This window comes from Sturnus vulgaris, chromosome Z (genome assembly GCF_052056855.1).
Source record: "Sturnus vulgaris isolate bStuVul1 chromosome Z, bStuVul1.hap1, whole genome shotgun sequence".
NCBI classification, from domain to species: domain Eukaryota; kingdom Metazoa; phylum Chordata; class Aves; order Passeriformes; family Sturnidae; genus Sturnus; species Sturnus vulgaris.
Window position 1 is genome coordinate 18,803,810 of NC_142283.1, and position 12,123 is coordinate 18,815,932.

The following is a 12,123-nucleotide window of genomic DNA, read 5'->3' on the forward strand; positions in this document are numbered from 1 at the left end:
ATGCGAGATCTCTCAACGTGACATCTCTGCCGCAGAAGTAAATATACGGCATCGGTGAAAGGATGTTTTTATGCAGGCCTTGCGTGCAAGACATCTCTCAGTGTATCCGCCTGCCATGCAGTCCCACCATGAGGGAGTTCGGAGACCGGGCCTTGTCCCTCCTGAGCCCGGCTGCGGTCGGTCCTGCACTGCAACCCGCCCGTTTACAAATTTCCCTTCCAACATGAGCGCAGTTTGAGGTCGCCGAGCCTGGAAAAGTCGAGAAGCTCGACTGCTTTTCGGGCACTTAACCCGCCGTGCCACAGCCTGCGGGGACACCGCCGCAGTCCGGGCTCACCGTCGGGGCCGCTCGCTGGCTCGGTGCCTCCCCCGGCTCGGCCCGGCCCACCTGGGGCTCCGCCAGACCCGCTGCCTCCCCCGGCTCCGCCAGTCCTGATGCCCTCCCCCGGCCGCCGCTCCGGCTCGGCTCGGCCCGCCCCGCTCCGCCGGGTGCCTGCCGGGGGCGGTGCCTGTGCCCCGGCCGTCGGGCCGGGCTGGGCCGGGCCGGGCTGGGCCGGGCCGGGCCGGGCGGGGCGGGGCGGCAGGTGGCACGGATGTCGCTTTGGAAAGGGGCGGGCGGTGGCGCAGGCGGATGCTGCGCTCGCTCCTCCTCCTCCGTCGTCGCCGCAGCCGCCGCCTCCTGCGCCTCCTCGTATCGCGGCGGTGGCGGGCAGGCTCCGGCCGCGGCCCCGCAGCTTCTCGCCGAGGCGGCGCGGCCTCCGCTCCCTCCCTCCTTACCTCGGTCGCTGCCCGGCCCCGGCGCGATGTCGGGCGGCGCGGCGAGCGCCCCTAAGCCCCTCCCGTCCTCCGGGCCCAAGTCGCTGCGGGAGATGCCGCATCCCCTGGCCACGTCCAGCAGCGAGGAGATGGGGCCGGCGCTCACCCCCAGCCCCGACCTGCTCCTGCCCCGCAGCATCGCCGACAAGGTATGACCCGGGGAAGGGGGCGCGGCATTTAAGAGGGCCTCTGGTGTTGAAGGAGAGCGGAGAGAAGGACAGTGTGTGTATTTCCTTGACACATCCCTTTTCCCGGCTTCGTCTCCCCGTGGGGAGGTGAAGCCCTGGGCGCTGCTGACATCTATTGCAAGAGCCCAGAGCGGCTCCGGGGGTAGAAGGCATCGTGTCCCTTACTGCGAGGGACCGGCTGAGACGCTGGTGGTCGCGCTGTCACAGGAGTGTTGCGAGAGGCAGTATTTTATTTACTGTGTCTCCTGTGGCTCGTACCGTCTACAGATAAGTGTAAATTTTTCAGGCATTGCTGCAGCTCCTTTGCTGTCTCCTTCCTGTAGCCCTCACGGGGAAGGCTTGGAGCTGGCATTTTTTCGTTATCATCAGCTTATTTGTGATTGTCCTTTCCAGGCTGAACTCCTACTCACTTCTTCCCAGCACTAATAGAGACAGGGTGCTCTGCAGCAGTATCAGTGTCTGTTTTCCCATCCCTAGCTCTGGCATATGTTCACAGGACACTAGCGAACTCAGTAAAGTGCTTTCCCTGTGGTGATAATTCCGTAGTGGCAGTACAGCACGGCTGATACATTAGCTACGCTTGCAAGGACGTGATATCTCTGTAGACTACAAAGTCTTCCCGAAATTTTTAAGCTAGGATTTCCTGGTAGCAAGAACTTCAAGGGGCGATGTGGGTTTAAAAGCAGTTCTATCACAGCTGGTTCGTGCATTCAAGGTGTTACTGAGTTGCTGGTGGCAAGAATTGCTTCTTCTGTGGCTGTTGTCCTGAGGAATATGGAGCTGCTTCTGGGTAGGATGGATCGCCTAGGCTCCAAAAGCCTGGAGGCTGTCAGCAGTATCTGGTCCAATATACTGCCATGCTACAGGAGAGTGAGTCAAGGTAGCCTGGCCTTTTCCATATTTCACCATCTGCTGTGTGCAGCTGTGATGTAGGGATTCAGCATTTCTTCCTGCCCATGTAAGGAGTCCTCTTCTTGAACATTTGCTCAGTGTTGCTCTGGTGAGAAGCAAGGCTTACCTTCTCTTCAGGAACTTAGGCCTTCATCTAACAAATTAGTCAGCTGATGATCTGCTGAGAAAAGGGTAAGGCAGGGATAGAAGTTGTGGAGGTTTTTGTCTGTGATAGATGGTTTGATCATGTAATAGCAATGGAAATTGGCAGCTGCTCCCACAAATCTTGCAGCTGAGGAGCTGCAGCTGTTAGCATGGTCCTTCCACACTGCTGTATAGCTGGTGAGAAGCAGTGTTCTGAGGAGTATCTCACACACTATAATATCTTTCCTCAGTTGTATTAAAGAACTTCTTTGCTTTTGAAATGGAAGCAAGCTGCCCTCTGCTTTACTGCTTTGAGGTTTTGAGAAGTGTATCAGTATTCCTGACAACCTGGGAGCAGAAATAACTCTAGCTTCAGGCTGTGGTCAGCTAACTTCTCATAAGTAGGAAAGTTCTTGCCCAGTTTTTCCATCAGCAGTAGAAATTAAATCTAACTTTCTGTACCCTGTATGTAGTACCATTCTGTTCTAGGCACTTGGGAGCATAGAAGTACTCTAAAAGACAGTGCAAAAGTGGCTGCGGTAAGTGATGTTTAGACTTGAGAGCAGTTTTGTGCTTGACCTGGAAATGGCACTAGGCTATGATCCATGTGAATAAAAGGATATCCAGTAGGAAGAGAATATAATATTCTTTTCCTTCTGGCTGAATTAGCAGAAAAAGCTGTATGTCTTATCCTTTTAATGGAAGGAGATCAAGAGCTCTGGTGTATATGGGATATCCCTTCTTCAGCTTAATATTTTACACACTGACAAGAAAAACAATGTGGTAACTTCTTTCCCTCATCAGAAAAAAAATTCAATGAACAGGTGTTCCTAGCTTGAATGCAATACTTGCACTCTGTATTGGGTAGTCTACAGAGGGAGTATGGTAAGTGGAAGTAAGCAGGTAAAACCACTTTTTGGGTGGTTTGTATGTCTCAGTCTCAGAATGACTGAATGGTTTGGGCTGGAAGGGAGCTCAGACATGATCTAGGCCGGGACACCTCTTAATAGACCAGGTTGCTCAGAGCTCCATCCAGCCTGGCCTTGAACACTTCCAGTGTTAATCTTAAAAATCTTAGTCTGTGATGGTGGATTATTGATCTTTTGAGAGACTGGCTCACTAATCAACTAATAGTACTGAGTAACTTCAATAGCTGAGTAACAAAGGGAAGTCAGTATTCAAGTCTGATTTAAGCTTAAAGCTCTGCATTTGTTATTTATTGATTCTTGAGTAGGAGCTCTTCTAATCTTCTCTCTGGCCTTTTCGGAGAGTCTGATGGAAGTTGAAGCAGGAGACCTGGACCAAAATTTCTGCAGTACCAAAGTGTCTTTGAGTCAGTTTCTTTAAGGACAGCCACCTATATCCAGACCTACTACTGTATCCCTTTGGGAAGAGGGCTAGTGACAATAGCTGGCCTGTCACCATGAAGTGGATAATTTGCTTTTTCTGGGTTCCTCATGTTTTCTCTGAGCAAATACTTCCTAAAATCTGCTGCAAGCTACAAGTACCTAAGGCCGAAATCCTCTGAGTGGAGAAAGTTCAGAAGCAAAGGGAGGTTTTCTGCCCATAAAGTGCCTCAATTTTTATTACCACTGATGTATAGCATGGAAGTGGCTAAACCTCTGCCATCACTGCTTTGTATTCTTTAAAGCATGTTTTTTTTTTTTTTTTACTTTTTTGTTTAGATTCACTGAGTAAGAACTCCATTTTGTCCTGAGTTAGAGAAACCCAGGGGACAGGAATACTTGCCTATGTGTCTCCTTTTGGCTTTTGATTCAAATATGGGAATAATGTAGTACTTCAGATCCTGTGTAACTAGAAAGTCTCGTAAAACCTTAGTTTGCTCTTCCACAACAGTGGCAAATGCTACTAGAGCAGTAGGAAAGGAGAATCTTTTTGTCCTGTTTCCTGAGGCCATCTAAGTGGATGAGTCTTGAGTTTTCTGAATCTTAGGAAGAGGGCTGCAGAACTTTTGTCTTCTGAAGTAGTGTCTTCATCCTGACTTGTAGTGGACAGTAGTCTTAGGAATCAGGACACCTTGACTTTTGACAGCATCTTACCTCTTAAATGAAAAAGACATTTTGGCTAGGTACTTGACTTTCACAGTCAGGTGAATGCTGTGGGAAGCATGAGACACTTGAGTTGTAGATTCCTGTTTCTAAAGCATTTATATATTGTCTGTGTGTTTCTATCTTTTTGTTCCCCTGAAGCCTAATTGCATAAAACATTTCTTGACACCTGATCACCATGACTGTCTTTCACTTTATTCTCCCTTCACCCTTGATAGCATTCAGAAAAGGAGACAGCTAAAGCTGAACCTGAGTGCTACCATGTTTGTTGGTTTTGTTTTTTTTCTTTTATTTGGTTGGTTTTTTTTTACCATTAGGTGAGATGAGAAACATGTAGAAGAAAACAATTCTTCAGGTTGCTTGGCAGGGTTAGTTGTAAAGTTAGTTGTAAGACTGAAACCTTTCTAGTTTAGCTTTTGCAACGCGTACAGGTTAATTGACATCTCATTTTCAGAGCAGATCCACTGCTGAGCAGGGCAAGACAAATGGGGAAATGTCTGGATTTCTCTCTGCCTTTTCCTTTTTAAAAAATAAGGAAGTTCTGCTTGCGTATGACTACTTAACTCCAGTGCACAAGTTTGATAGCAAATCTGCTCTGTGCGCCACGACAAACGCATTGACAGTGAGAAGAAAAGGCAGTATTAATAGGTTACTGAGTTTATAGCAGAGATGAGAAGTAGATGATATTTTACTGTGGGAAGACTTGGGTTCAGCCCCCCTGAGGCTTTGGAGATTTAGTAGGCTGCTGCTAAGTTTTGGAAGTGCCAGGCTGTGCAGTTAGAAAGGAAGTGTTCTGTATACTTAGTTCCGCCCCACTGTAGTCTAGCTGTGGTCCCTCTAGTCTTGTATCATCTAAGACTATCTTTCTAGCATGGTGGTGTTGGCTATTCTTGCTGTGACCTGCCTTGAGACTGGCAGCTATCTGATGAGGGACCTGATTCACATCGCTGGTTTCTTGCTGAGGACTCCAAAAGCTTTCATATCCCACCTGTCCAAGAACTCAGACTCCTTGTCCTTTTTCTGACATTTCTGACTGCTGTTATTGTACCTGTGGCCAGCTACCTGTAACTTTCTCAGCTTTTCTTCTTGGAAGCTCTGCATACCTTGTGTTTGCCTCTGTTAATGCTATACAGCTGATGGGAGCTTCAAGGCTGTTTTACAGGTAGTAGTGAAATACCACGCTTGCAGTGAATGCATACCTTGAATTAGCTAATTCATGGAGATGGACTTTAAAACTGCTACTGCAAACTTCTGGTTACTAACTGAAAACTATTGTTTGCATGCTCCTCTGCTTCCAAGTTACCACCCTGATGAATTCCTAGACTTCTTATTAGCACCTGATCAAATATAAATACTTGGTGTTTGCTGGAGTGCTGTTACATAGCACTTACTCTGAAAGAGAGCCTGGCACTTCTCCAACGCCAAAAAATATGCTGAGAGTCTGAAGCTTTACTTCCAGCCTCCTTGGTTGCTATTTTATAATTACTGCTTTTAACCTTATCCACCCACAGATGAAACCAGTTTGCAGTATAATCTGAAAATTTAAAATAGATCTGCCTGAGAGTCTACAAACTTCTTCCTTCTCTGACTACATGAGAGCTTAGGCCAGCACCATATATTGTTCTTAAAGGAAGCTGGAGGTAAATTTTCAGTTGTAAGAGAGATTGAAGACTGCAGAAAGTCAAATTGAAGTTGGCGAACTTGGGAAACAGTGTCAGTATGGATGGGTTGATCTATGTTTCTGTCTACAGGATGCAGAAATGACAGTCACAGGAAAGCTGAGTCTAGAAGGCACTTCTGCATATTGTCTTGTCCAGCCTCCTGGCTCAGATAGACCAGGCTGCCCAGGATGCTGTGAAGTTTTTTTTGAACAGCTCTTTGGGGATCCTGTTCCTGCATCCAGCCATCCATCTTTCTCATGTTTAAGTGAAACTTCCATTATTTCAATTTTCACTGTAAAGAGTCTGTCACTTCCTTCTGTACACCCTTCCATCAAATATTTATCCTTATTGATAAGATTCCCTGAGCATTATTATCTCTAGGCTGTTTGCCTTCTTTGCCTTGAGGCATGTTTTTGGCTCTTGGTCAACTTTTCCATCAGTGTCTATGTTGTTTTTTTTTTTTCATTCCCTATGCCAAACTACTTTTCTGTCAATCAGCCTGCAGCACACACTGCTGCATGGGGTTGCTCCTGGCAGGTGCAGGACTTCACATTTCCTCAAATCGATTGTTTTGAGGTATCCCACAGCTCATTTCTCCAGCCTATTGAGGTCTTCATGAATGGCAGCACAAAATCTGATCAAGCATTCTATACAGTTGTGTATTCTTGGTACACTTGCTGAGTATGTATCCTGTTCCATTGTGGCCCTAATACTCCCTGGTGTTGTATGCCATTTGGAATTTGTGGCCAGCAGTTCAGCAAGTTTTGAGCCTAGCAGCTCAGTCAGTTTTCAGTCCACTTTGCTGTACATCTATCTACCTTGGGCTTTATCAGATTGTCTAGGATTGTGTTATGAGAGTTTTTTTTGAAAGTCGTCTTAAAGTTGAAATGAACTGTGTTAAACCTTTTCTTTTGTACACCAGCCCAGTGATACTGTCATAGCAGGTAGGCATTGAGTTGGTTAAGCATGAGTTCCCTTAAGTCCATGCTGACTTCCCATCACCACATGCTTTGTGTGCTAAGTGGTTTCTAATATTTGCTTGACCATTTTCCAGAGATTGGGGTGAAGTTGACTGTCCTGCAGTTCCCTGTATCCTTTTTGTAGACAAGAGTGAACCATGTGCCTTCGGCCAGAAAGCTTCTAGGTGCAGGCAGTTGTCTGCCATGTGGTTCCTAAGCAGGCCATCAAAGGCTGAGCTTGGTTGTCATCTTGTTTAAAGGAGCTGCCGTCTCGTCTCTTGTTGCATTGTGCATGTCAGGCAGCTCTTTTCTAATCTTCTTATTGAAAGATCTTACTTAAACCTTGCTTGGCTTTCAGCATGTCATCAGTGTTCTGTCCACTATCAAGTTGCTGTCTGAATCCAGTTTCCTGTCTTTCATTATAGTGGTAACTAGAGCTGCTTTCTGTAGCTATTTAATGACTCAAACTTGTAATACTGCTTGGATAGGTTAATAGCCAGTATCCTACTGAAAAGATGTGATTGTCTTCTTTTTTTTTTCCTTGTAGCCGCTCTGAGTTTGATGGCATAGAAGCAAATATAACAGCACGCTAGTGCTTCACCTCAAGTTGCCTTCACTTGTAGAAATGGGAAAGAGAACTTTCTTGGTATCTTACACCGTAGATGCTCTAGTAGTATTGTAAAACTCAGTAGTCTCTATGAAACATAACTACAGCAAGTTTCTTGAATTGGCAATTCACTTCTATTTTGAACAAGATGAAGGATAGCTAGCAAGTTGGAACAAACACTTGAATCAGCATAACTATCTTAGTACCATTACTTTTTCAATCTCTCTTGTTAAAGCTAAACATAGCTTCTACTGTATAACACTATTATTACTTTGTGGTTCTTCAGCTTAATGGAGGCAGGGGTGTATACTTTGAGGTTGAATTCAGTGTTGCGCAGCTTTCATAATCTTTTCAACAGGCTTGCTTCATACATAATGAGACAGAGTATTGAAAATAGATATTCAGAGCGTACATAGAGGAACTTGGTTCTTCAGATGGGTTTCAGAAAGATGAGTCTTGGCGATAACTTGTCAGCCATGGTGGAAAAAATTATGCTTGATGGTCAGAAGGAATCCTCAGGGCTGCATGTGCTGGAGTGCCTTAAACTTACCCAAGTAGCTGAGTGCTTTCTGAGCTTATTCATGGGTAGAAGGGGATGACCACTTTGATAACAAAGTTCTCTTTTTACAGTTGTACGGGGACCTCCTTCTACTGTCAGTGCCTCAGGCAGCATGTCCCTGTAATTAGTGGTGGTCGGGGCAGAGAATAAAAGAACGAAGGGTTGCTATGGACACGCCTATATGGGAGACCTCGGTTCCTCGATTAATGTTCAAACTCTTGTCCTGGTCTTCTAGCACTGTGGTGTACTCTTGTGGTATCTTAAACAGATGCTCTGGCTGTCACATGAGTCTGCTCCTGCTCTGAGTTGAGAGACTAGTCTCTGTAAAGTAGGTCAGGAGACAAGGCAGGCAACTCTTTTGGTGCAGTGGACATAGTGCCATTGCAAGAAAATCTACTTGCCACACCTGAAATGCATATTTGAGGTTGTAACTTGCATGTGCTTTCAGTCTGAGGAAGACATAATAAGTCAGTTAAAAATGCCATTTTGTCTTGTGTACTTCTCAGAAAACTTTGCTGAGGCTTGTTTTCTGCTGACCATGAGCAATATCTTAAATGCTGAGCTGTACTAACTCTTTTAAGCTGTGACTAAGTTGACTGCCTGAGCCTGGGTGCCAGTGTAGCTGAGATTTCCAAGTTCTTGTGACTGGGGTAAACTGCTTGCATCACTAGGATGTAATGGTGCAAAAAGATCTTTGCCATGGCGTCTACAACTGTGAAATAAAATCTGTGTAGAATTACTCTTAGTGAATTATTGAAAAGCAAGGGGGAACCATTTCTTTCCAATTACTAAGGGCAATAACTGACAGCAGGTAGCTACTAGCACTACTGCATTTATCAATTGAAGAGGGAAAAAGATCTAGTAAGCTGCAGTTATTTTAATGAGTTAGCATTTTCAGTGCCAGTCCAGCTTAAATGGCCTTCAAAAAGGGCAAGAAGGGAGACCCAGAGGGAACTACTGACTACTCAGCTTCACCTCAATACCTGGAAGGGTGATGGAACAATGAATTCCCATTCATTGGAAACGATGGTAGCCATATTTATCCACGGAGAGGATGATCAGGAGTTGTCAGCATGAATTCACTAAAGGTAAATCATGCTTGACCAACCTGATTGCCTGCTGTGAAGAAACTGTTGGATGGATGAGGGGAGAGCAGAGAAAATTGTCTTCAGCAAGGCTTTCAGCAGTGTCTCCTAAAATATCCTTATGGGCAAGCTCAGGGAGAGTGGACTGGATGAGTGGACAGGGAAGTGGATCAAGAACTGGCTGAACAGCGGATCCCAGAGATCACAATCGGCACAGGCTCTAGCTGAAGGCCTGTTCCTAGTCCTGTCTCTCAAGGTTCAATAGTGGGCCCAGGCATGTTTAACTTATCCATCAGTGACTTGGATGAAGGTGCAGAGGCCTCCTCAGCAATTTCACTGACAGCACAAAGCTGGGAGGAGTGGCTGATAGCCCAGAGGGCTGTGCAGCCCTTCAGCAGGACCTCAACAGGCTGGAGAGATGGGCAGAGAGGAACCTTCTGAAATTCAGCAAAGGCAAATGCAGGGTCCTGCACCTGGGGAGGAACAACCCCAGGCACCAGCACAGGCTGGGGGTGACCTGCTGGAAAGCAGCTCTGTGGAGAAGGAGCTGGGGGTCCTGGTGGACAATAAGCCCTCCATGAGCCAGCAGTGTGCCCTGGTGGCCAAGAAGGCCAGTGACATCGTGGGCTGCATTAAGAGGAGCAGTGCCAGCAGGTCCCAGAAGGTGATCCTGCCCCTCTACTCAGACAGGTGAGACATCACCTGGAATGCTGTGTCCAGTTCTGGGCTCCTCAGTAAAAGAGAAACATGGAGCTCTGGAGCAGGTCCAGCACAGGGCAACATAGAGGATTCAGGCACTGGAGCATCTCCCTTAGTGAGGAAAGGCTGCTGGACCTGAGGCTTCTCAGCTTTGAGAAGAGACAAGTGAGAGTTCAGATGCTGATGAATATCTGAAGGGAGGGTATCAAGAGGATGGACCAAGCTCCTTCCAGTGATGCCAAGCAACAGGACAAAGACCAATGAGCAGACAAGTGCACAAGAAATTCCAGGTGAATATGAGGAAGAACTTCACTGTGCGAGAAATGGAACATTGAACAGGCTGCCTAGAGAAGTTCTGTAGTCTCACTCAAGAGGGATATTCAAGAACTGTCTGGGTGCAATCCTGTACAACGTGCTCTAGGTTAATTCTGCTTGAGCAGGAAGGCTGGGCCAGATGACCCAATGTGATGCCTTCCAACCTTACCTGTTCTGTTATTCTATGTTTTGACAGGCTAATTTATGGGACAAATTCTACTTTATAAATTCGGTGGGTCAAGGGGTGGAAAGGGATGCCTCCTTCATCTGTAGGTGATGTTACAATAAGAAAACTGTTGATTCTCCACCAGATATTTCACTGAAATCAAGAGGTATATATGAGAGTAAGCACTTAGATGATACTGGTTAGTGGAGCTAGCTGAAATTGTTTTGAAAATTGAGACAATGATCCAAAGTTACCACAGTTGCCAACAGGCAAGGAAAGAGTTTTGCCAGGAACTGTGATCAGAGTGGTTCTGAAACCATAAATACTGTTAGAGAGTGTTATTGTTTTAGAGCCACATTCAGAGCTTCTATACTGCTGCTTCTGTGAAGCAATACGCAGTAGGTAAGATGCTACTTTGGAGAGTGAAAGTGGTGGTGTCTATAACCCTTACAGATGGGTTTCTGCTTTGTTGTTTTGGCTATCTTGGTTGAAGACAACTATTACACAACTATTACACAAGTGTATGGGAGCAAAGACATGGCAAAACTGTTTAGCACTCTGGTTTGCAGGAAAACATGGAGAATGAAAAATGTAAACTTGCTTCTGTATCACGCCTCAAATTAGAGATAGCAGACTCTGCTGTGAGTGACGGCCTCGCTTCCTGTTTTGGAGTGATCAATAGTATTACTAGTGCAGTGGTCTGTAGTGTTATTAGTGATGGGAGGTTTACAGCACTGAAGGATATGCTTTTGTCATGATTATCAATCTGTACTTTAACTTCACAAAATTGATAGGGCAGCTGAAAAAGCTGAAAAATTTCTCTGTATAGTTTGCCTCACTTTTTCAGTAAGGTTGAATGATTCTGTGTTCCTTGAAAAGGAGTGCTTTGCAGACAGATGCTGCTCAGGGGTCAGGGAAGCCTCCTCCCCATCACTGGTGCAGATGGTGTTAGCAGCAGGCACTTTCAGCTAATTCTGTGGTGAAAGCACTGGCATCTGGGAATGGTAAGTGGTAGACTGCCTGGACAATGGAAACCCATGATTTTCTGGGTGAAACGGTCACCTTTGCTTTAGCATTTTAGGTTCTATTATAAGGCAAATTGAGTGAAAGTTTTGAATACTGACAAGATGAAGCTGTGGGTTTTGGATTTTTGCCCAGAAAACATTTTTAATCAATGACATTTATTTCAAGTGATCATCTTGACCTCTTCACAATTTGTATGCTGACTTGCAGTGTGCTGACTAGCTTGCTCCTTGGTCAGCGTACTTCACTTGAAGTCGTTGTGCAACTAACTTTTATATACCTTGGTGGCTTTCATAAGCCTAGACCATTAACTAAAAGGTGTTTCCCTAGATGGATTAGTCTGTAGATCTCAAGTTGTCTTGGTTTGACACTGGCTCAATGCCAGGCACCCACAAAAGCTGTTTGCTCACCTTCCTCTGCCACAGCTGGGCAGTGGAAAGAAGGAAAAATTAATGAAGGGTTCATGAGCTGAGATAAGGACTGGGAGAAAACACTTCAAGGGCAAAATAGGCTCAACTTAAGTTGCAAAGTGAATTTATCACTAATACAATCAGAGGAGGATAATGGGAAGTAAAATAAGCCCTTAAAACACCTTTTTCCCCCTAGCCCCTCCCTCCTTCCCACTGAGAGCACGGGGAGACAGGGCATGGGGGTTTTGGTCAGTTCATCACCGAGATTTTCATCTGCTGCTCTGGGAGAGGAGTCCTTCCCCAGTGAGATCATGGAGTTCCTCCCATTGGAGACAGCTGTCCATGAACCTGTCCAGCGTGGGTCCGGTCTTACGAGCAGCAGTCAAACTGCACCTGCTACAAACCTGAGTCCATCCCACAGGCACACAGTTCTTCCAAAACTGCTGTGACATGAATTGTTCTTCCATGGGGTGCAGTCCTCCCATGGAGGCACTTGCCCTTCCAGCCTGGAAGCAGGGCCCTCTCTCTCCA

General features: G+C 46.1%; 1 protein-coding gene across 1 annotated transcript in view; it reads left to right on the forward strand.

Moving 5' to 3' along the window:
* The first annotated feature begins 593 nt into the window (after positions 1-593).
* Positions 594-12,123, forward strand: part of SNX30 (sorting nexin family member 30) — a 47,466-nt gene continuing 35,936 nt past the window's right edge. The window contains exon 1 of the mRNA XM_014889236.2: positions 594-965. Coding sequence (XP_014744722.2) covers positions 594-965 — 372 coding nt within the window. The remainder of the gene's footprint in view (positions 966-12,123) is intronic.